This window comes from Hemitrygon akajei, chromosome 25 (genome assembly GCF_048418815.1).
Source record: "Hemitrygon akajei chromosome 25, sHemAka1.3, whole genome shotgun sequence".
NCBI lineage: Eukaryota > Metazoa > Chordata > Chondrichthyes > Myliobatiformes > Dasyatidae > Hemitrygon > Hemitrygon akajei.
The window spans coordinates 47705633-47730200 of NC_133148.1; the positions used below are offsets into that span (position 1 = coordinate 47705633).

General features: G+C 44.1%; 1 gene segment (V, D, J or C); it reads left to right on the forward strand.

Moving 5' to 3' along the window:
* Positions 1–92: 92 nt before the first annotated feature.
* Positions 93–19010, forward strand: LOC140716289 (Ig heavy chain C region-like). The segment is given in 7 exon segments: positions 93–379; positions 7409–7723; positions 8642–8947; positions 12283–12585; positions 12674–12991; positions 14280–14600; positions 18378–19010. Coding segments are annotated over 6 exon segments (1914 nt in total).
* Positions 19011–24568: the final 5558 nt, after the last annotated feature.

Genomic DNA, 24568 nt, shown 5'->3' on the forward strand with positions numbered 1-24568 from the left:
ATTCCGCATTGCTGTTTCCCAGAGTCAAATCCCTGAATCCTGACTCGGACTGCTGGGTGTAAATGTCCATTCCTGGACAATTAAAAGCCCAAAAAGGATTCGACTCTGATTCTGGGTGATGGCGGGAGCGGGTGTCCACAGACAGGAAAACTGAAAAATGCCTCTTTTAATCACACGCCAGGGAGAGACAAGGACGGAGTTTGGGATGGAAATCCAGGAAGCGGCTGCTCCCGGTCCGGACAGGGATCATGTTGACATTTTGCTGAGATTATTGGATGTGACGAGCAAGTGAAGTTACTGCACTGGGTGAATGGGGAGACGGGGCACTGTGACTCTCTTTACTACTGGGGCGGAGGAACCTCGCTGACAGTGACTTCAGGTAAGACCAACTTCTCAATTGTATCTTCACGCAATAGTATTTTATTTATTTACGGTTTTGGCGAATTCGGTGATTTAACTGAAATCAGTGAGATATTTACAGCAAGTACATGAATCTCCCCGAACCGGCGGGTTTCTCTAGAGCCCAGTAACAGTACAAGGGTACATACCCCACCCCACCAGTGAACTGACAACAGACCGGGAACAGGCTCAGGGGAATGGAGTCGGATCTTGTCACCAGACTGTGCCTTGACACCGGCCGGTTGTGCTGAGTGAGCTCAGTGTTTGGTTCAAGTCTGGCTTCTGATCCTCAGCACCAACTGAAGCCACGTTCAGGGGCTGAGCGTTTCAGTGCAGTTGAACTCTTTCCCTGTCAGTGACAACAATGGATCTGTTCAGTGTCAAGTTATTGGGATCGGGTTTTACTGTCGGCTGCTTTGATGTTGAAGGTAATGGGATTGAGACATAATCTGAGGGAATGGTTACACATGTATGATCTGGTTGATGGCTCAATGTGTTCTATGAGCTTATTTATGACCTATCAATGTGTTTGTCTCCAAAAGCCCTCTGAATGACAGCTCAGATGTGTAATTCATTCAGACATTACCAGCAAAGCCCAGAATCCAAAAGACGAATGAATAAATAAAATTGCCCATCTGTTGATCATACTCCCCGATGTTCTATCCACTTACTACAATACAGACTGAAATCAGACTGAACCTCCACCGATTTGCTAATTCACCATCGATCGTTTTGTACAAATACCCAGCTCCTGTGACCCACCCAGATCCAGTTCCCCTCTTCACCCAGCACCCTGTGACCCACCCAGATCCAGTTCCCCTCTTCACCCCAGCACCCTGTGACCCACCCAGATCCAGTTCCCCTCTTCACCCCAGCACCCTGTGACCCACCCAGATCCAGTTCCCCTCTTCACCCCAGCACCCTGTAACCCACCCAGATCCAGTTCCCCTCTTCACCCCAGCATCCTGTGACCCACCCAGATCCAGATCCCCTCTTCACCCCAGCACCCTGTAACCCACCCAGATCCAGTTCCCCTCTTCACCCCAGCACCCTGTGACCCACCCAGATCCAGTTCCCCTCTTCACCCCAGCACCCTGTGACCCACCCAGATCCAGTTCCCCTCTTCACCCCAGCACCCTGCTGACAGTTTGATGGGTGTTTTTATAAAGACCCAGAGGAACACTGATCCAGACAGAACTGTACTTACCACCTGCTGGTCCCGGGATGTAAAAGATCCTCAGCTGCAAATCTCACCGACTGACATTATTGTGCCTCCTGCACTGCCAACACTGAGCAGCTCAGGGAAAATCTGTGGGGTGAGAAACAGAGTTAATGTTTCACATCAGTGACCCTTCACCAGACTCTGTCAGCTGATTTCTGGCAACTATGCCATTTCCATTTTTATTCTACTGACTTTATTTTGATGAAAAAAAGTGTTTTTCATTGACTTCTGCAACTCTAGAACATCCCAGAGCCTTTCCCAACCCAGCAAGTACTTCTGCAGTGTGTCACTTCATATGTGGGACTAAACCTCCAACTTGTCTGCATCTTGTTCGCACAAACTGAACTACAACATGACAATGTAGTCTGGGTGATGTTGGAAGGGAATGGTCACTTTTAGCCTAAAATTCCTAAAGCTCCCCACCACTGGGAACTCCTCATCTGAATCCTCATTGTGCAGGAGATGAATAGACAGACACTATTTGGTTGTAGGTCGTCCAAATGGACCCAGGTCCTTGGTCCAGCAATTGCGTTGTTTTCAGGGGTTAACGTCGATAAAGAGCAGTGAGGTTCCTCAGACCTCAGCTGACCAGCCCGTTCCTGAGCTGCTGTGTACCTGGGAGGCTGAGGACAGTGTGGGTGAAATGGTGCTGGCTGTGGCTGGCAATTCCAAAGGGAATCACCAGTGTTCAGCCACTTACACTGGAGTCAGTCCCAGAGTTCCACAGACCACTGTACCCCGGGATTTACTGAGTGACAGATGCCTCCAGAGCTGTTACCACACTCTACCACATGACAACGGGTCCTACTGGAATTCCCAGGGTAACACTGGGAAATCCACCACAATAATTCCCTCACAGGCCGGACCTGACAAAGGATCACATTCCCCATTCATCTGACTGGGGATTCTGAGCCTTGGGAAGGGATTTATTCAGGAATGATTTCTGGATGATTATTATATTTTAATGCATTTCAGATTTATTATTTTAAGCAAAATATGCTAAATTAATTGTTGCCACAGGAATTTACAGCAACTTTAATGTTTCCCAGACATTTCAAATCTGTTAAATTACATGACAGCATTGACACATGACAATTGGCTCCCCGCAATTACCAAGCATAGAAACATAGAAAACCTACAGCACAATTCAAGCCCTTCCACCCACAATGCTGTGATAAACATGTACTTACTTTAGAAATTGCCTAGGGTTAGCCATAGCCCTCCTGTACCTATCCAGGAGTCTCTTAAAAGACCCTATCGTATCTGCCTCCATCACCATTGCCGGAAGCCCATTCAACGCAATCACCACTCTCTGTGTAAAAAAATTACCCCTGGCATCTCCTCTGTACCTACTTCCAAGCACCAAGTGTCAGGGTGTTCTGGACCCAGAGTCCCAGCAGGGTGCTGCTTGAGGCTTTTTAATGCTGATGCCCCGATACACCTCACCGCAAGTCTCCAGTGTCCAGAAACCCAGCGGGATCCCACCTTTCCCAGTGTAGCAGTGTGGGGAGAGTCCCAGCAGGTTAGAACCAGCACCATTCAGCCCGGTCTGTGTGGACATGGTCCAGTTGGCACCGTGCCCTGTGCTTTCTCTCCTGTGACACTTCACCCACAGCACAGGTCAGCTTGTCCCCCTGTTTCACAGAAGTTGTGTCCTTGTGGGGAGTCTGACATCAGCATTTCACTGGTTGTTTCAGGCTCAGTCTGAAGGGAATGAGAAAGGGACTATTTTTCTGCTCGGCACATCTTTTGGTCAACATGAATCACCTGAGCTGACTGAGTGTACAACTTCCATCAAAATTTTGTTCTTAAAATCTTGACCATTGTGTGAACTGATACTCATTGTCATTTATCTGTTTTATGTCTAGTATTGGAAAACAAGGTTTCATATCTTTATCTCCATCCTCCTAAGCAACCTCTTATGAGATTGAAGACTTGCATCAATTTCTTTTGACCTTGATTGCATCTTGAAATTCCTACTTTTTTTCCCCAAAGCTTGATCTTGTCCAGTCTCATCCATCAGCCACATCACATTTACACCACAGTGCCTTTGTCGACTGCAGTCAAACCTGTTTGATGGATTAGTCTAAAACTAGCACATAGATGTGGGTGAGCGTGAAGGTTATTACATCACAAGGACATCCCAGAGTTCTGCAAGAGATGACTTCAGAGTTTGTAAATGTTCTGGGTATTATTTCCAAGGTCTGTAGGTTCAGGAATTTTTCCAGTGGATTGAAGAGTAGTAAATGTAACATCACTACTACACAGAAATTAGCGAGAAAAATATGTCAGAAACGACCAGTCTGTTAGCCTAACATCAGTGGCTAGATTCTACAATAAAGACACCTTGAAAAGAATGATAGAATAGAGCAGAGTTAGCTTATATTGATGAAGACAAAACCATGGGTGATTGATCTGCAGGAGCCCATTGTCGATATGACAAGTAGGTGGAGAAGGGGAAATGAGTGGAGGTGCTGTATTTGTGTTTCCAGAAGGCTTTCGATAAAGTCTTGTATGGGATGTTAGCTGGATTAGGGCCTATGGATTTGGGGGTGTGCACTGAGATGGATTGGGAATTGATCACTGGACTGAAATCAAAGAGCTGGCTTAATGGATTCTTCTCTGGATGGCAAGCTTTGATGAGTGGGGTATCACAGTGAAGGGTATTTAGACCACAGCTAATCAAAGCTGCATCAATGTTGAATGAGCGTATGATACATCATTTTAGCAAGACTGCTGAGGATATCATATGAGCTGGGATAGGCCCAGGGAGGATGCAAAGGAAATATGGACAAAATGAATGAGGAGATGAGAAACTGACATGTGGAATATAATCTGGAAAAATGCCAGGTCACCTGTTCAGGTGCACATCTTCAAAAAGCACCGTAGTTGTTAAATGGTGAGAGACTGGGTTCAAAGTTGAATGTAAATTTTCTATCAAAGCACATATATGTCACCACGTACAACCCTGAGATTCATTTTCTTGTGGGCATTCATAGTAAATACAAGAAACAGGACAGCGTAAATGAAAGCCCGCTCCCAACAGGACAGACAAACAATCAATGTGCAAAAGAGCAAGGGGCGAAGCTCACAGCCTTGTGGTGCACCTGTGCTGATGGAGATTGTGGAGGAAATGGTGTTGCCAATCCAAACTGCCAGGGCTCTGCAAATGAGAAATTGAGCGTCATTTTCCTCACTTGGTAGTGGTAATGTTCAAGGGAACTGAGATGTGCTTGTGCAGAAGGCAGAAAAGGTGAGGGTGTAGGTGCAGCAACTGATCAGGATCACCAATGGTATGTTATTAAAGAGGGTGCGAACACAAGAGGAAGTAAGTATTATTGTGGTCAGAGAGCAGTTTGTGAGATGGCCACTGGGGTATTGCATAGTTTTGAACTCCTTACCTTTGGGTATGGAGTGATGGGGTGGAAATATATCTCTACCAAAGGAGGTGTACGGTGCTCCTTCCCTCTGCTAGCCTGCAGGTCACCCTTGGGCAAGGTGTAGCACCTGCTTAGCCCCCCACCCCACTCCCTGATCAGGGTCACATGAAGCCATGGGAGCAGGTGGTAAATATCACAGGTCCTGGTTATGTGACCACTGATGCCAGGCAGACAATCTCTGAAGAGTGTTGATAATGGCTGGGCTCACCCATCTTGTAAAGACACTGCCCTGAAGAAGTCAATGGCAAACCTCTTCTGTAGAAAAATCTCCCAATCATGGTCATTGAAAGACACATGACACGGCACATCATGAACGAGTGAACAAACCATAGGGTGACTGCAGGAAAGATTCACTAGACTGGTTCCAGGGATGGTGGGTTTACATCCTGACTGTTAATTAGAACTAGTAAACCCTTGATATGTATTGTTGACAAGACAAACTCACTTCCCAACAGTGCAGAATAAACATTGCTTCACCAAGGCCAAAACATCGGGAACACTGTGAGCTGGACACAGTCTTAAACAAGAAGTATACACATTCTTAGAAAGAAAGGGTGGAGCCTTTACACTGACATCACAACATAGACTGGCAAGGCACTGAGCCACGTGGCAATGGGAGGATGCATTGATCCTCTTCTACCTGTTCCACCATGGAGAGACACTGAGATTGATTTATCACCCAATTGCTTTTCCTGAGTCCATTTACACCCAGTTAGCTAAAAGAAATCAGCTTCCTATTTTAAGTTAAGACTTCCTAGTTAAGACTGAACTTGGCCCCCCCATCCCAAAAATCCTGACTGCGCCAACAGAAATTTGTTTTTTGTGAATTTAGAATTTCTCTGGCACTCTGTGTGAGGAATTCTTCATTGAAACAGTTAAGATTATAAGGTTCTTGACAGACTGGATGTGGAGAGGATATTTCCTCTTGTGAGAGAATCAAGAACTGGGGATCATTATTTCTAAATAAGAGATGGTGTGATTAAAACAGAGACAAGTTGAACACTTTTCTCACTGAATGTTGTGAGTCTTTATCAAACAGCAGTGGAAGCAGAGTGTCTGAATAGTTTCATGTCAGTGATAGAAGATACTTGATAAGCAAGAGGTTACTCTGTGTGCCTTCAATGTCACCTTCTGATCAGCCATTCCCTTACTAAATGGCAGAGGGGTTTTGAGTGGCTGACTGACCTCCTGTTGCTCCAAATCCATGTGTTTGTTTGTCTTTCCTGCTCCCGGGACCCCTCAACCCACTCTTGTTGGCAACTTTAGCTGTCAATAGCAGGGAAAAGCAGGTGGGTCAGAATAAGCCCTGTCCACAACTCCACTGAAGATAATTCTGACAACTGGTCAAAACACATCCCATCACTTATTCTCCTGTCAAAGCCACTGGAACACTGAATTTTCAAACTAGATTGGAAAATATTCAAACATTAAGAACATTTTTAAAAAGGTTAACTAATTCCGCTAGTTAAATATAGCACTCAGGAATACCTGAAATAATGTAATTGGAGTCAGTGAGTTACTTCATTAAATCAACAATTAGTCGTCTCCAGGGAAGTGGATAAAGACCGAGTTGTTTCAAGTGGGGTTTTGATGATAATTGGTGAGGAATTACCACAGCCTCGTGTCGTCTCACTGGACACCCCCCATCAGGTGTGCACTGAGGGAAATACATCATTTCAAGCATTTCAAGCATTGGCTCAGGATCTACAAATCGCTCTCATTATTGCCGGTGTCATCCAGGCCAGTGTCTTTCCACACACCCGTTTTGTTTCTCACCCTCGTCATCATTACCGACAGGTGGGTCAGTAATTCATGTCAAATCTGTGGGGTTGCTTGCATTTATCATGATGTGTGACATCACGTGCTGCTTTGGTGAATTGAATTAAATCTCGGAAGCAGAGATTAATACATTGGTAGCCACAAGTCAGTCTCACATTTAGTGCTGGAGACAGAGCCCAAATATTTACTGCATCCTCATTTAACTCTTCCATTCAACAGCACCTCAAACAGCTTGATTTTTCAAATACCTCAGTAGACAATACTTTGTTTCATGAAAACTCCTTTGACCTACAGCTAACGTTGTTATGGGGAAGAATTATTAGCTTTGGGTTTAACTGAAGAGTCAATCATTACATCACTGGTGTGGTGCTACACTGGAGTGTGAGCTCAGGTCAGCGGAGTGGGTTCTATCCCACGTCCTTACACCTCACAAACACTCTAGTTTAAATCAGTAAGTGCAGTTGGACATGGATTTTGTGTTTTAAAACACAACAACATCTCTTCAGCTTTATCTGACTGCAATGCATTTATTTACAGCAAAATCTGCATGAATTTATTTACTTTTCAGCTGTCAAATCCATGCCATCAGTCTACATCACCTCGTCCACCAGCACAGAAACTCAAGAAGATGTCAGCCTCCTCTGCTTGGTGAAGGACTTTGAGTCTACTAGCATCACTTCAACATGGTCCACTGACACTGGAGAGATCACAGCTGGGATCAAGCAGAGCCCTGTAGTCCTGGGGCAAAATATGAAGTACATGATGAGCAGCTTGCTCCGAGTTCCTGCAGCAGATTGGAACAGCAACAAAGTCTACACCTGCAAGGCAGGGTACAAGCCAGACAAAATAAAACAAGCTAAAGTGCAGAGACATCAAGTCAGAAGTTAGTATAAGATAGTATTTGTATTCAAAACTTCACTGATTTCAGGAGTTGGGCAGAAACCTTTGCTGACTAGTGTGGGGGTCATGAATTCTTGTGTATATTTGCTCTCCCAGTGGTGTTGCTAATGAAATGGAAAGTCATGAGTCTTGGTATGAAATTGGAAGAGGGCGAAGTTGCTGCATTTTCAGCCTGAAATGAACCACTCTGAGTGATTAGTTCTGCAGTTTTAATGTCAAGGAAACTGAATATTGGGTGGATTGAATCACAGCAGAGCGAGACTGTTGAAGACTCATCCAGGTCCTGCCTCACTTCATGTTTCACAGAATCACCCACGGCAGATGAATGCCCTTTGGCCCATCTTGTCTCTACCAGAATTATGTGGGAGATGAAGTCAGCCCCATTGCCCCTAATATTTCCAATTGGCCTTGGAAATATTTCCCATTGAAATACATATCCAATTCCCTCACGAAAATTCTCAAATAATCTATTTACATCACCCACACCCAGAGTTGAACACTGGGTGAATTTGTGAAAACTTCCTGGTATCTGCCTGGCCTCTTGAACCAAAGTCTGTTCCCAAGCCTCCTGCCAGTGAAAGTAGTTCCACCTCATCTTCTCCTACAAACAGCAACAGGTGTTGGATTCCTGCTGCCTGCGCCCACTCCACCAAACAACTCGATGTACCTCAACCTCATTTACCACCCTTCTCCTTCATCACTGCATAGAGGCACACTCTGTTTGGGAGACCTCAGTTATACTGACAGCCCTCCCAGTCACAGCGTCTCACTGTGGATTCACCATGTCAATGGTCAGAGGTAAATCAGCAGCATTGTGGAGAAGGTTACTGTTGGGGAATTTTGCCCCTGATGTTGGGGTGATAGAGTTGATCTTAATTAAAGTTATAATAATGTTTTACAGCTCAGCCTCCAGAGATCAGTTCCCTTGTTCCAACCTTGAAAGCTGTCCACAGTCAACAACAAGCTATCCTGGGCTGTTTGATATCCGGATTTTATCCCAACCAGATACAGATTTCCTGGAGAAAAGCTGGATCCATTCAAACGGGTACCACTCTCCCCTCGATAATGAGAAACTGTTCAACCTTTGAAACCATCAATTACTTGACGGTGCCGATGGACCAGTGGACCAGTGGAGACAAGTACACTTGTGAAGTGACCCACACACCTTCCAATTTCCAGAAAAGCATCAACGTGACATATCAAAGTGGTGAGTGGTATCTGTGGGGAAACCCATTTACCGTCTACAACTCAGCCTTGTACTGAGCTCAGGCTGAGTTCATGTCCAAAACGTCAACATTAGTGGGAGAGAAAAGATGTTCGGTGGTTGGTTTTCTGACACTGAACTTGCCCCTACTTTTAACCCAACATCAGGGTGGAAACCATCCCCCTTTTACTCTCACAGTTTTAGAATGGGGCATCGAGGAAAATAGACATCCCAATCATTATTTTCCCAAGTCGCCAAACTCTGCTTTTGCTTCTAGTGGCTACTCAATAGATTGTGAACTTACTGGAATGTCAAACCCTGGGGTTTTTTTTAATTGACCCCAAACTCCTGAAATTTGGTTTATTTCCTCATGTTGTATAGTGCGGGGAAAGGTGAAGCAGCCTACTGTGCTTTGTGTGACCTCATCCCTATAGTTTCCTAAAACATAGGAGAGGTATTGGGAAAATATGGAACTTCCGCAGTCTAATGCTCAATTATGTGAATCTTCCAGTTCCAGGTGAAGATTGTTCGAAGTGTGTGCCGACGTTCATCCAACAGACTAGTACGAATGTGTTATTCCCTGATGGGATTCAACATCAGTATCATTGCCATGGGGGAAAGTGTGAAATAAAGTGATTGGCGTGTATTAAATACGTGATTGAATTTTATTACAACCTTTCTAGTGGAGTTACATCAAACACATGTTATCCATTGGGATCAAAGTGTAATAGTAGGTGGTGATAACAACCAATTCAGATTCTTGCCCCCTAGCTCGTCCATTTCTTTTATTGACATTGCTGGTTCATTGTGACTCAGACTCCAGTCCCACTGCTTGACCAGTTCTGTTCAGGAATCTGACTCCAGATGGCAAGAACTGAAGCTTTTTTTTTGGTGGGGCAGGAAGGGAAGGAGGAGGAGGAGGATGCAAGTTAAATATCTCACTGGTGCAAGTAAAATGTTGGATGATCCCTTTAATATTAATCCTGGGGCAAAATGGAGAGAGAGAACACAGGATCAATTTAGTGTCCTGTTCAGTCTCAGAAGTTGTGGATGAAAATCCTTCATAGTTCCCTTGTCCCATCTCCCAGAAACGGATATCAGTCAAAAAGAAGAATTCAGTAATCACAAAGAATGCCCCAGTGCTAATATATAAAATACAAGAAGAATAATATTAGCATTTTGGGATCTTGAGGAGAATGTTTTGAATCTCAGGGTTGCCAATTAACTATTAAACAAGAAGGGATTACTACCTCTGGCCACCAAGATTCAACAGATTTTGAAACAACTATCAAAATGTGTCTGGAACAGAAGCACATCAAGGCCATTTCTCTGATACAGGATACGGGCGAACATCTTAATAAATATGTCTTTGACGTCATCATGACATGGATTAAACCTAAATTCACAGATTATCTGCAGTGTCTATCCACCGCTCTTTACAAGTTCCTCACCATGCAACATTAGGGTCCATGTTGAGACCGAGAACAACCCACTGGTGTTTTAGGAAGGAAGGTGTTCACCATTTTTTTTGTCACAAAGAGAAGGGCTAATGAATGGAAAACATCTGACATTATCAAACTACAGAGTCTCTGTTAGTAACACACACACAATACTGGAAGAACTCAACAGGTCAGGCAGCATCTATAGAGAGGAATAAACAGTCAACATTTCAGGTCAAGACCGTTCAAGATGACTCGGCACAAAATGTCGACTGTTTATTCCTCTCCATAGGTGCTGCCTGACCTGCTGAGTTTTTCCAGGCTATTGTGGGTGTTACTCTGGATTTCCAGCATCTGCAGAATCTCTTGTATTTATGGGGTCACTGTCGGACCTGGAAGGAGGCTGAGAAATAGATATTAGCATACATCACCAAACAAGATGACTCCATCCCACAGTCAGTGTGTGTGAAACGTGAGCTCCAACAGCGGCCACGGGTACTGAGCACCCAGCAGGAGATTCACTCTTTCTGCAAAGAGACATGAGAGTGAAGTCAATCAAGAACAATGTAACCGGGCCTCTCAATGCCAGAGAGAGCATGTAGTCATCTGTTTAACTGATTCCACGATGCTGCTTTGGGAGAACATGCAACAAATTTCATTTCATTCCATTCCCCTTCCAGTGATTTGGTTTTGAAATGGATGAAAGGATGCAGTCTGGAAATAATCCCCGATCAGTAGCAAGTGGGAGATTGCTGTGACTTCATGGGTTACGTTACTGTTCCAAACACTTCCATTCTTCACAGGGATTCATCATCACTTCCTTTTAGAATTTTCCTTTGACATATTCAAACCTCAACAACTTCACCGAAGCACAATCACAAAAAAATGACACGAACCCAGTCAGAAGTATTGAGGGCTGTGGCAAGGGCAGCATTTCATGTCCCTCGCTGATTGCTCAAGAACTGAGGGACTTGTGGGGCCATTTCCGATGGTGATGAAGGTTCAGCTGCACTGCTGCAGGTCTGGAGTCACATGTCAGCCAGAGCAGATACGGACGACAGATTTCCTTCCCTGAACAACAACGGTGAACTGGATGGGTTTTATGACAGTGCAAATCCTTCCACAGTCCACATCAGTAATGCTTGTTTTTAGTTCAGAATGCATTTATTTACTAAATTTAAATTCCCACTGCCAGTTTGAAATTTGAGCTTGAGTCTCCACATCATCAGTCCAGCAACTGATGGAGACTCTCCAACCACAGCTGCTCATTTCAAACAGGAGTGACTGGAATCAACCATGGAGGGTTACTGAGTGAGATTCCGTGTTTGCAAGCAATGCAGCTAAAAACACAGCCACCAACAGAAGGAGTGAGCTGTACGAGTGACTGGAGCTGGGCAAATGCAACATTTCCTGACATTGCGAAGATTGCCGTGATGGGTAGAGACACAGTCACAGTAAGACTGGAATATCAGGATGTGAAGTTATTAAACTGAGTGAATCCCAGGCTCAGCCCAGATGGAGAAAGGGATTCTCATTGAGTCACAGTGCTCATTGTTACTGATCAATGGCACTGAGTCTCCAAACAAAGAATATACTGAGCTGTGTCTCTGCTGAGAAATCTGCATGCATCTTTCCGTCACTGTGTTACACAGTAACTAAACAATGCTCGGCCTCACCGGTCACAGTCATTGCAACAAGATTTAAATCAAATGGCATGTTGTTTTTATCTTATTTTCTCTGTTAAAACCTGCAGCAGTGTGTACCACACCAATCAACCTGGTGTGTTTCTTCTACTCTGCAGTAAATATATACCTAATGTACTGATGATCTGTCTGTCTTAACACAACCAAGAGAAAAGTTTCCATTAAGATCCTAAAATCTTGTATTTCTAATCCACAGAATTGTTTGTCTTTATTCAAAACCCCGACATTGAAGAGATATGGATCGACAAGACTGCTACTGTGAAGTGCACGGTTATCTGTACAGATCCCGAAGATATCCACATCTCTTGGCACGTGGGCGGGAAGGAGAAAACTAAAGGACTTGTCACCCATCAAGCGGAGAGGGACGGGTCCCGATACAGAGTCCTCAGCAAACTCCAGATCAGTGTGGAGGAGTGGTTCAGTGGGGTGGAGTACCAGTGCTCTGCTCAGGAATCTCCTTCATCTTCCCGAGTGTCAGCACGGACCAGTAGTACCAAAGGTGGGCAAGAGTCCAGCAATTAAATGGCCATCATTAGTTACCTGAGTCAAAATGTTTGACATTTCCTTTGTTTTCTTGTCTATTCCAGTCGAGATAAAAAATCCCAAGGTCAGACTGCTGCCTCCACCTCAGGAAGAGACCAAGAAAAGGAAAACGGCCACACTGGAGTGTGTGGTCTCCGGATTCTACCCGGACCAAATAAATGTCATCTGGGAGAAACACAACACCGTGATCACCTCCAACACCAGTGCTACACCAACCGCTCTGGAGCAGGGGGGAGCTTTCAGTGTTAGATACTTCCTGACCGTGAGTTTACAGGAGTGGAAGACAGAATCAGTCTTCAGCTGTACAGTGATTCATCCCCCTTCCAACACCCGTGTCAAGAAGCAAGTGAAGAACGTCCCAGGTAGGGTCCTGGGACTCACCCCATTATTGAAATTGTTTACATTGTGCTATGAATTCAAGGTGAACACTAAATCACGGTGCAGCCCTGGTTTAGTTATGTGAGTGAACTGATAAAGTTCCAAGTACAAAGTACATTTATTATCAAAGTATGTGCACCATATACAACCTTGAGATTCTCTTCTTGCAGGCAGTCACAAAACAAAGAAACACAATAGAATTCAGGGTCAAACATCCAATGTGTGAAAAAGAAAGAACAATTGTGCAAACAATAAAAAAATTCAAACAAACAATCCACAGAACCTGAACTGCAGAGTCCCCTGAAGTAAATCCACAGCCACGTCACCAGTTCAGCACTGCAACCGGTCTAGGAGACCGATGGCTGCAGGCCATGGCCACGGAGCCAGGCTCAGTGCTGAGGTGAGTCAAGTCTCATAAAGTAGTGAGCCAAATACTGGATCGTTCTTTGACTCAACCTCAACGTCTTAATTTTTGGAATCTTGCCCAGCCAATCATCAGTTTGTTCTCTGCTCTCAGCCAACATAATCCAGAAGTTTCACCATATAAATAACTGTCTCTCAGAAAATGCTTTCATAACTTGAGGAGAATCCAGACCATTTCACTGGACAGGCACTCAGAAATCCCTAATACTTGTATTCAAAATGCTCCCTCCGTTTACCTTTGAACATAATCCCGGCCCCTGATTAGTGTCTCAGTTGTGACTGAATTTCCAGCAGAACAGCTCTCCCTCTGCTCCTGTGTGGGAACAGTCAGCCTGGACAATGTGTAGAAGCCTCTGGAGGGCGGCTTGAACACACAACATTCTGACAAAGCTGCAGCCAATTTTAGTTACACTTAATAGACAAATAAGGTACCTTTCAGCATTTGTGACAAAAAGTAGATGTTTCTGCTACTTTTGTTTTGAAATATGAAGTGTATTTTCTGAAATATTTTCACGTGAAACTTTGCTCTGTTTCCTGTTCCACAGTCACACTCTGAAATACTGGGCATTTTCTGTATTCGTTTTAATAAGTGGCTGGTAACAGTTTAAGTGACCATGAAACTGCAAAAACAATGTAAGGGCCAATCCTGTTCATTTTCGTTCCCTCAGGGTGTTTACCCTGTCTGCTCAATAGGGGACATTCCTTTCTTCACCAAAGGTGATGGGTCTCATCTTGTCTTGATGGGACTGGCAAATCATTGACCAGAGATAAACAGGAAATTCTGGTCTTGTCAGTGAGAAACTTGTTCATTAGAGAATGGTGAGATAATAATTGTGACGTTTCTCCCAGATGTCTGTCCAGATACCCACCCCTCAGTCACTTTAAGCAAACCTTCCTTCGAAGAGATCTGGACAAAGAGGACAGCGACCATTCTGTGTGAGGTGGTTCACAGTGATTTACAGGGATTCAGTGTAACCTGGCAGGTGGACGGAAGGAAGAGGGAAGATGGGGTGAGGACTGTGGGTCCAGACAGCAACAGAGGTGAAGACATGATCACCAGCAGACTGACAGTCCCTGCTGCAGAGTGGAACAGTGGGGCTGAGTTCTCGTGTGTGATAGAGGACGAGAGTTTGCCAACACCAGTGAAGAAATCCATCAGGAAGAACACAGGTACGTGTGGACAGAATTCAGTGTGAGTCTGATCTCAGCAATTGGACAGATTTATCACTATCCAGCACTGTGATAGACTATAGAAAATGAGAACAGGAGCAGGTCACTGGGGCTCTCGATCTGCTCAACCATTCAATCTGTTTTTGGCTGATCATAGAAATATAGAAAGCCTACAGCACAATACAGGCACTTCAGCCCACAAAGCTATGCCAAACATGCCCTTACTATAGAAATTACTGGGGCTTCCCCATAGCCCTCTATTTTTCTAAGCTCCATGTACTTATCCAGGAGTGTCTTAAAAGACCCTATCGTTTCCACCTCTACCACTGCCACTGGCAGCCCATTCCATGCACTCACCACTTTCTGTGTAAAAATCTTACCCCTGACATCTCCTCTGTACCTACTTCCAATTGTACCCTCTCGTGTTCGCCATTTCAGCCCTGGGAAAAAAAATCTCTGACTACCCACATGATCAATGCCTCTCGTCATCTTATATACCTCCATAAGAATACCTCTCATCCACTGCCGCTCCAAGGAGGAAAGGCCCAGTTCACTCAACTAATCTCATAAGGCATGCTCCGCAATCTAGGCAACATCCTTGTAAATGCTCTGAACCCTTTCTGTAGTTTTCACATCCTTCCTGCAGTGAGGCAACCAGAGCTGAGTAGAAGTGGGGTCTCACTAGGGTCCTATATAGCTGCCGCATTATCTCTTGGCTTCTAAATTCTATCACATGATTGATGAAGGCCAATCCACTATATGCCTTCTTAACCACAGAGTCAACCTGTGTAGCAGCTTTGAATGTCCTATGAACTCGGACCCCAGGATTCCTCTGATCCCTCTGATCCTCCACACAGCCAAGAGTCTTACCATTAATAATATATTCTATCATCATATTTGACCTACCAAAATGAACCACCTCACACTTATCGAGGTTGAACTCCATCTGCCACTTCTCAGCCCTCCACACTATCCACAACAGCCCCAACCTTTGTGCCACCAGCAAATTTACTAACCCATCCCTCCACTTCCTCATCCAGGTCATTTATAAAACCACAAAGAGTAAGGGTTCCAGGACAGATCCCTAAGGAACACCACTGGTCACTGAGCTCCATGTAGAATATGACCCATCTACAACCACTCTTTGCCTTCTCTGGGCAAGCCAATTCTGGATCCACAAAGCCATGTCCCCATGGATCCCATGAGTCTTTCACAATAAGCCTTGCATTGGGTACCTTATCAAATATCTTGCTGAAATCCATATACACTACATCTAATCCTCTACCCCCATCAATATGTTTTGTCACATCCTCAAAAAATTCAGTCAGGCTCGTAAAGCATGATCTGTCTTTGACAAAGCCATGTTGACTATTTCAAATCATGTTATGCCTTTCCAAATGTTCACAAATCCTGCCTCTCAGGATCTTTTCCATCAGCTTACCAACCACAGAGGAAAGACTCACTGGTGTATAATTTCCTGGGCTATCTCTACCCACTTTCTTGAATAAGGGAACGACATCCGCAACCCTCCACTCCTCCGGAACCTCCCCTGTCCCCATTGATGATGCAAAGATCATCACCAGAGGCTCATCAGTCCCCTCCCTCAACTCCCACAGTAGCCTGGTACAATCTCATCTGGTCCCAGTGACTTATCCAACTTGATGCTTTTCAAAAGCTCCAGCACATCCTCTTCCATAATATCTTTAATAGCTTTTCAGTTCACTGCAAACCAACCCCACAATTGCCAAAATCTTTTCCATAGTCAATACTGAGCAAAGTATTCATTAAGTACCTCTGCTATCTCCTTTGGTTCCATACACACTTTTCACCTGTCACACATGATTGGTCCTATTCTCTCACGTCTTATCCTCTTGTTCTTCACATACTTGTCAAATGCCTTGGGGTTTTCCTTAATCCTGTCCGCCAAGGCCTTCATATGGCCCCTTCTGGCTCTCCTAATTTTATTCTTAAACTCCTTCCTGCAAGACTTATAATCTTCAAGATCTCTATCATTACCTAGTTTTATTCAAACCTTTCGTAAACTTTTCTTTTCTTCTTGACGAGACTTACAACAGCCTTTATACACCATGGTTCCTGTACCCTACCATCCATTCCCTGTCTCATTGGAACATACCTATGCAGAACTGCACAAAAATATCCCCTGAACATTTGCCACATTTCTACTGTGCACTTCCCTGAAAACATTCTTTCCCTATTTATGTTTCCAAGTTCTGCCTGATAGCCTCATATTTCACCTTATTCCAGTTAAATGCTTTCCCAAATTGTCTATTCCTATCCCTCGCCAATGCTGTGGGAAAGGAGATAGAATTGTGATCACTATCTCCAAAGTGCTCTCCCACTGATATATCTGACATTTGACCAGGTTAATTTCCCAATACCAGATCGTACAGCCTTGCGAATTGTAGGCTTATCTATATACTGTGTCAACAATCCTTCCTGAACACACCTAACAAACTCCACACCATCTAAACCCCTTGCACTAGGAAGATGCCACTCAATATTTGGGAAATTAAAATCTCCCACCATGACAACCCTGTTATTATTACATTTCTTCAGAATCTGTCTCCCTATCTGTTCCTCAACATCCCTGTTACTATTGGGTGGTCTATAAAAAAACACCCAGTAGAGTTATTGACCAATTCCTGTTCCTAACTTCCACCCACAGAGACTCCGTAGACAATTTCTCCATAACTTCTTACTTTTCTGCAGCTGTGATGCTATCTCTGATCAGCAGTGCCATACCCCCACCTCTTTTGCCTCCCTCCCTGGCCTTTCTGAAACATCTATAGCCTGGCACTCAAAGTAACCATTCCTGCCCCCGAGCCATTCAAATCTCTGTAATGCATAGCTTCAAGTACTGATCCACGCTCTAAGCTCATCCTCTTTGTTCATATGCTTCTTGCATTAAAATAGACATATCTCAAACCATCGGTCTGAGTGTTTCCCTTCTCTATCACCTGCCTATCCTCCGTCTTGCACTGTCTGCAAACTTTCTGTATTTGTGAGCCAACTGCCTCTTCCTCCATCTCTTCAGGTCAGTTTCCACCCTCCAACAATTCTTGTTTAAACTCTCCCCAGTAGCTGTAGCAAACGTCCCTGCCAGGATATTCGTCCCCCTTGGATTCAAGTGCAACCCGTCCTTTTTGTACAGGTCACACTTGTCCCAAAAGAAGTCCCAATGATCCAGAAATCTGAAACCCTGCCCCTCCTCCAATCCCTCAGCAAAGCAGTTATCCTCCACCTCGTTCTTTTGATCATCCAAATTCAATCTCTGCTCCTGTTTTCTCCAGATATCCTTTGACCCATTCACCCAAAAAGTACATACAACCCTTTCTTGAATATATTAGATGATAAGTCTTCAAGTCCTTTCTGTGGGAAAGAGTTCCACAGGTTCTCACTCCCTCTACACGTACACAGCTGAGACTGCCACCCCTGCTCCAGGGGAGATGGAACAAACAGCACAGGATGATGCAAGTCCAGGGGCTGAGTTCCACTTTCTGTCGAGTTGCTGTGTTCAGTGACTCCCATTGATTAAACTGAATGGACTAACTTCGCTGGAAGCTGTAAAATGTAGCAGGTTCAAGATTTCCACTCCACAAATCCCAATGATGAGCAGAAAGGGAGAAGCCTTTAGTTTCAGATAAAGTGAAGTCTCTCAGATTTAGAAATTGTTCATGTTGCTACAAGACCAGAATGTGTCGGGTAACGAGGGAATTATTGGAAGATTCATTCTAACTGAGATTCTCTCTGTTCCAGGTGATGTTGTGACTTGTCCTCAGGTCTACCTCATCCCCCCGTCATCGGATGAGGTAGACACTGGTCAAACTGTGACCTTGATGTGCCTGGTCACCAAGTTCTCTCCCGCAGACATCTATGTGGCCTGGATGGCCAATGACACCCTTCTGAAGACAGGGTTTGTGATCCAGCCAGTGACCAAGGAACCCAGAAGAGGCTGGAACACAATGACCAGTCAGCTGAAGGTTTCTCCTGAGGAGTGGAAGAGCGGCACCACTTTCTCCTGTGTGGTGGGTCATGAGTCGCTCACAACCAACCTGTTCCGAAGCATCAGTAAATCTCACAGCAAACCCACCCTGGTCAATTTCACTTGTTCTGACTGATAGTTTTAAATCTTGTGTGTAACACTGTGTGATTCAATCCATGAAACCCTAGTTTTGTTAGTTTTATGATTATTAATTATCAGAAAGGATTATTTAGCATTAAAACATGATTAAAATTTAGACCTTTTCAAATCATTAATGAAATTAAACTAATCTACAAACATGATTCATCACAAATCTCCGTGTTTGTGTGTACATTCTGAGACCTTCTTCTCCCAAGTTTGAACGGATTTCAATCCTGTGTGGGACTGCACAATATATTAAATCTTTGTATCTGTCAATGTACTGATCCAAGTTCAATAAATATGACATGAATATGTCTTGATTGTGATTTTTAGTGACGGGAAATAAAGAACTTTCAACATGTGGCATGGCGCGTGACGCACACTCAGGGAGAAATAGTAATCTTTGTATCTCTGGTGTCTAAACCCTTCCTGCATCGGGTGTCGCACTGATCAGCTGTCAACTAATGGTCAGAGAAATTGGAACCTACGGCTATCTGACAAACAGTTGAGGGATGAAACCACTGACCAAATGTCAAATTGGTGTCAAAGATGTCAGATCACTGTTTGAGGGCTCCTTGCTCCCACTAACATTGCTGCTCCTCATCTGGTGCCTGTGTGACGCTGACTAAATGAACCGTATCATTGGTGGGAACTGTTCTGTAGCAATGGCGCAGTTAAACATCTGTCTGTCAGTGCAGACAGTTTGCATCTGTACTGGAGGGGAACTAATATCCTAGTGCGAAGGTTTGCTTGTGCTGCATGGTGGGGGTGGGGGGTGGGTTAAACTAGAGTTGTCGGGGATGGGAACCAAAGTGTGAAAACAGATCGTGGAGAGGTTGTGGAGAGAGATGTTAAGACATTAGACAAAGTCAGGAATCAAAAAGTTGAGCGTGGTGTGAGTAATGTTCTGAGTTGCGTATATTTCTAAGCAAGTATAATTGTAGGAAAGGCAGATGAGCTCAGGGCAGAGGTCAACACATGGAATTATGATATTTAGCCATTAGTGAGACCCGGTTGCAGGACAGGCAGGACTGGTAGCTCAATATTCTGGGGTTTTGTTGTTTTAGACATAACAGAGTGGGAGGGATTGAAGTGGGAGGTGTGGCATTACACATCAATAAAAGTGTCACGGCTGTGTTCAGTCAGGAGAGACTGGAGAACTCCTCTTGTGAGGCTTTGTAGGTGGAAATGAGGAATAAGAAAGGTATGGCCATGATAATGAGGCTACATTATAGACCATCAGGATGTGGAGGTACAATTTGTCAGGAGATCACAGACTATTTCAAAAAACATAAGGTTGTGATAATCAGAGATTTCAACTTTCCACATATTGACTCCCATACTACAAAAGGGATGCAGTTTGTCAAATGTATTCAAGAAAGTTTCCTTAATCGGTACATAGAAATCCCAACAGAGTTTGTGCAATACTTGATTTCTTATTCAGCAATGAGACAGGGCAGGTGACAGAAGATTGTGTACAGGAACACTTTGCATCTACTGATTATCATGCCATTAGTTTCAAAATAATTACGGAAAAACATAGGTCTAGTTCCAAGATTCAGATTCTAAATTGGAGAAAGGCCAATTCTGATCGTATCAGAAAGAATCTGGTAAATGTGAATTGGGACAGGCTGTTTTCTAACAAAGGTGTACTTGGTAAGTAGGAAGCCTTCCAAAGTGAAATTTTGAGAGCACATTGCTTGTATGTGCCCGTCAGAATAAAAGGCAAGGATGACAGGTTCAGGGAATGTTGGTCTTCACGAGATATTGAGGCCCTGATTAAGAAGTAAAAGGAAGTGCACAGCAGGTATCGGCAGGTAGGGACAAATACTTATGGAGTGTAAAAAAATGCAAGAAATCACCTAAGAAAGAAATAAGAAGGGCTAAGAGAATGGACAAGGTTGCCCGAGCAGACAAAGTGAAGGGGAATCCCAAGGGAATCTGCAGATATGTTAAGAGCACAATGATTGCAAGGGACAATATTGGTTCTCTAAGAGATCAGGATGGTAATCTATGTGTGGTGCCAAAAGTGATGGGGAGATCATCAATGGATTTTTTGTTTCTTCATTTATTTGGGAGATGGGCAGAGAATCTGTAGAAATGAGGCAAAGCAGAAGCGAGGACATGGACCCTTTACAGATTACAGAGGAGGAGGTGTTTACTGTCTTTAAACAAATTAAGGATTGTTGAGAATGGGGGGAGGGGCTAGCAGATATACTTAAAACATCCTTAGCACCAGACAAGATACTGGAGAATAGCAGGATAGCTGACGTTCCATAGTTTAAAAAAGGCGTTAAAAATAAACCAGAAGATTAGAGGCCAATGAGCCTGACATCTGTCGTGGGAAGGTTATTGGAAGGTATTCTAAGGGACTGAATATATGTGTATTTGGATAGACATGGAGTGACTGAGAATAGTCAGTATGGCTTTGTGTGTGTAGGCATGTCTAACCAATTCTATGAAGGAAGTTACTAGGAAAGTTGATGAAGGCAAGACAGTGGATGTTATCTACATGGACCTTGACAAGGCATTTGACAAGGTCCCAAATGGGAGGGTGGTCAGGAAGGCTCAATCGCATGGCATTTAAGATGAGACAGCAAATTGGATTGGACATTGGCTTTGTGGGAGAAGCCAGAGGGTGGTAGTAGATAGTTGCCCGTCTGACTGGAGGCCTGTGACGAGTAGAGTTTCGCATGAATCGGTGCTGAGTCCATTGTCATCTGTATCAATGATCTGAATGATGACATGGTTAACTGGATCAGCAAGTTTACAATTGGCACCAAAATTGTGGGTGTTGTGGATAGCAAGAAAGACTATCAGAGCTTGTAGTGGAATCTGGATCAGTTGGTAAAATAGTCAGAAAAATAGCAGATGGAATTTAATGCAGACAAGTGTGAGGTGTTGCACTTTGGAAGGACCAGCTAAAGTAGGTCCTACAAAGTGAACGATAGGACACTGAGGAGTGCAGTAGAACAAAGGGATCTGGGAATACAGGTCCATAATTAATTGAAAATGAAGGCACAGGTAGATAGGATCATAAAGAAATCATATGGCACATTGGCTTTCATAAATCAAAGTACTCAGTACAGGAGATGGGATGTTATGTAAAGTTGTATAAGACATTCATGAGGCCTAATTTCAATTTTAATTGAATTGAATTGACTTTATTACTTACATCCTTCATACACATGAGGAGTAAAATTTTTTTACCTGTTCAGTTTTGGTCTCTTACCTGCAGGAAGGATGTAAATAAGCTTGAAAGAGTACAGGGAAAGTTTAAAAGGATGCTACCAGGACTGGAGAAACTGAGCTATAAGGAAAGATTACATAGGTTAGGACTGCTTTCCCTGGAACGTAGAAGACTGAGGAGAGATTTGATGGAGGTATACAAAATGACCAGGGTATAGATAGGGTAAATGCAAGTAGGCTTTTCCCACTGAGGTTGGGTAGGACTAGAACTGGAGATCATGGGTTAAGGCTGAAAGGTGCAATGTTTAAGGGAAACTTCTTCACTCAGAGATTTGTGAGAGTGTGGATTGAGCTGCCAGAGCAAGTGGTGCTTGCAAGCTCGATTTCAATGTTTAAGAGAAGTTTGGGTGGTTACATGGATGGGAGGGGTATGGAGGGTGATGGTCTGGGTGCAAGTCAATAGGACTTGGCAGTTCAAATGGCTCGGCACAGACTAGATGGGCCAAAGGGCCTGTTTCTGTGCTGTACCTTTCTGAGACTCAATGATAGTCAGACAATGACCAAGACCAGACAGTCTGTGTCTGCATTGCTTGCAGTTGAGAAGAATCCAGATTTCTGGACTCAAACATATCAAATGTAAAAGGGGAACAAGGGGCTAGATGTGAGAGAAATTCCCCTGTTACAGAGCAACGAACCAAGAGACAGAGTTACAAAGTAAGGGGCAGGATATTTGAAACTGCAGTGCAGAGAAATTTCTTCCCTCAGAGGGAATGAATCCCCAGAAATCTCAGCCCAGAGGATGGAATCTGGTGGTCTGCACTTTCTCCTGTTTTCGTCTTGTGAGTTCAGTGGAGACAGAGACAGAGAGAATTGGAAGAAGAGAGAAAGGGTGAGATCAGAACTATGCAAATAAAGAAATAGGTGTGTTGGACCAGGATAGATCTTCAAAGATTTTGTCACCCAAGAACTTGAAACTGCTCACCCTTTCCACTGCTGATCCTTCAATGAAGACTGATGTGTGTTCCCATGACTTCCCCTTCCTGTATTCTACAATCAATTGCTTTGTCTTACTGACATTGAAATCAAGGATGTTATTGAGATACCATTTACCCAGCTGATCTATCCTGCTCTTGTATGCTTCCTCATCACCCTGAAATTCTGCCCACAATAGTTCATCAGCAAATTTATAAATGCCACTTGAGCTGTACCTAGCCACACAGTCGTGGGTGCAGAGAGCGTAGAGCAGTGGATTAAGCACACATCCTTGAGGTGCTCCAGTGTTGATTGTCAGTGAGGAGGAGATGCTCTTTCAGATACACACTGACTGTGGACTCCCAGTGAGGATGTCAAGGATCCAGTTGTGGAGGGAGGTCCAGAGGCCCAGGTTTTGGAGTTTGTTGATTATAACTGAGGGTATGATTGTGTTGAACGCGAGCTGTAATCAGTAAACAACATCTTGACGTACAACAGGTATTATTATTGTCCAGGTGATCCAAGGCTGAGTGAAGAGCCAGTGAGATTCTATCTGCTACAGATCTATTGTGGCAATAGGCAATTGCAGTGGGTCCAGGTCCTTGCTTAGGCAGGAGTTGTTTCTGGATACGACCAACCTCTCAAAGCATTTCATCAAAGTGGATGTAGGTGCAACTGGGTGATAGTCATTGAGACAGCTACCCTGCTCTTCTTGGGCACTGGTATGATTCTCTCTCTTTTGAAACAGGTGGAACCTCTGACTGCGGCAGTGAGATATTGAAGATGTCCCTGAACTCTCCCAGTTGGCACAGGGTTTCAATTCCCTACCAGGTACACCATCAGGGCCTGATGCCTTGTGAGGGTTCACCCTCTTGAAAGCTGTTTTGGCACTGGGCTCCAAGACAGAGGTGACAGGGTCACCAGACACTGTAGGGATTTGCACACATGTAGTTTTATTCTCCCTTTCAAAGTGTGCTTAAATGGCATTGAGCTCATCTGGGAATGAAGCATCACTGCCATTCATGTTGTTGGCTTTCATCTTGTAGGAAGTAATGGCCTGAAAAGTCTGCAAGAGCTGAAGGGCATCTGATTCCTTCTCTAAGTTCAATTGGAATTGTTCGAAGTTCATTTATTATCAAAGCCTGTATCCACATAAAACTTGAAATTTGTGTTCTCCAGATAGCCACGAAAACAAAAAAAAATATGAAAGTCGTTCAGAGAAATATCAAACTCACCCCTTCCCCTCCACCGACAAAAACAGCATCCCGATCATCAATCCCCCTGAGTACCCCCCCTCTCCCTTCACAAAATGGAACAGCAACACTGACCCCACTAAACAACCCCTCCCCCATACAAAAAACTAACAGAACACTGACCCCCAAACACTCTCCACTCGCACAGCAAAACAGAAAAGGAACGGGTGATAAAAAACACAGAATATAAAACTATAAGTCTAAAAATGTCCACAGTCCATAAACACAACAGTCCAATTCATAAACACAGAACCACAATACCGTCTCCGATATCACCGACATTCATAGAAAGAGAAGAAAGGGACACCACACGAGGCAGAGAGGCCGACCCGCCTGTCACAGTGAGACACACAGCAACAGGCCAAAAGGCCTCTCACAGAATCCATCTCCAGCTGTGATCAAAAGACAGG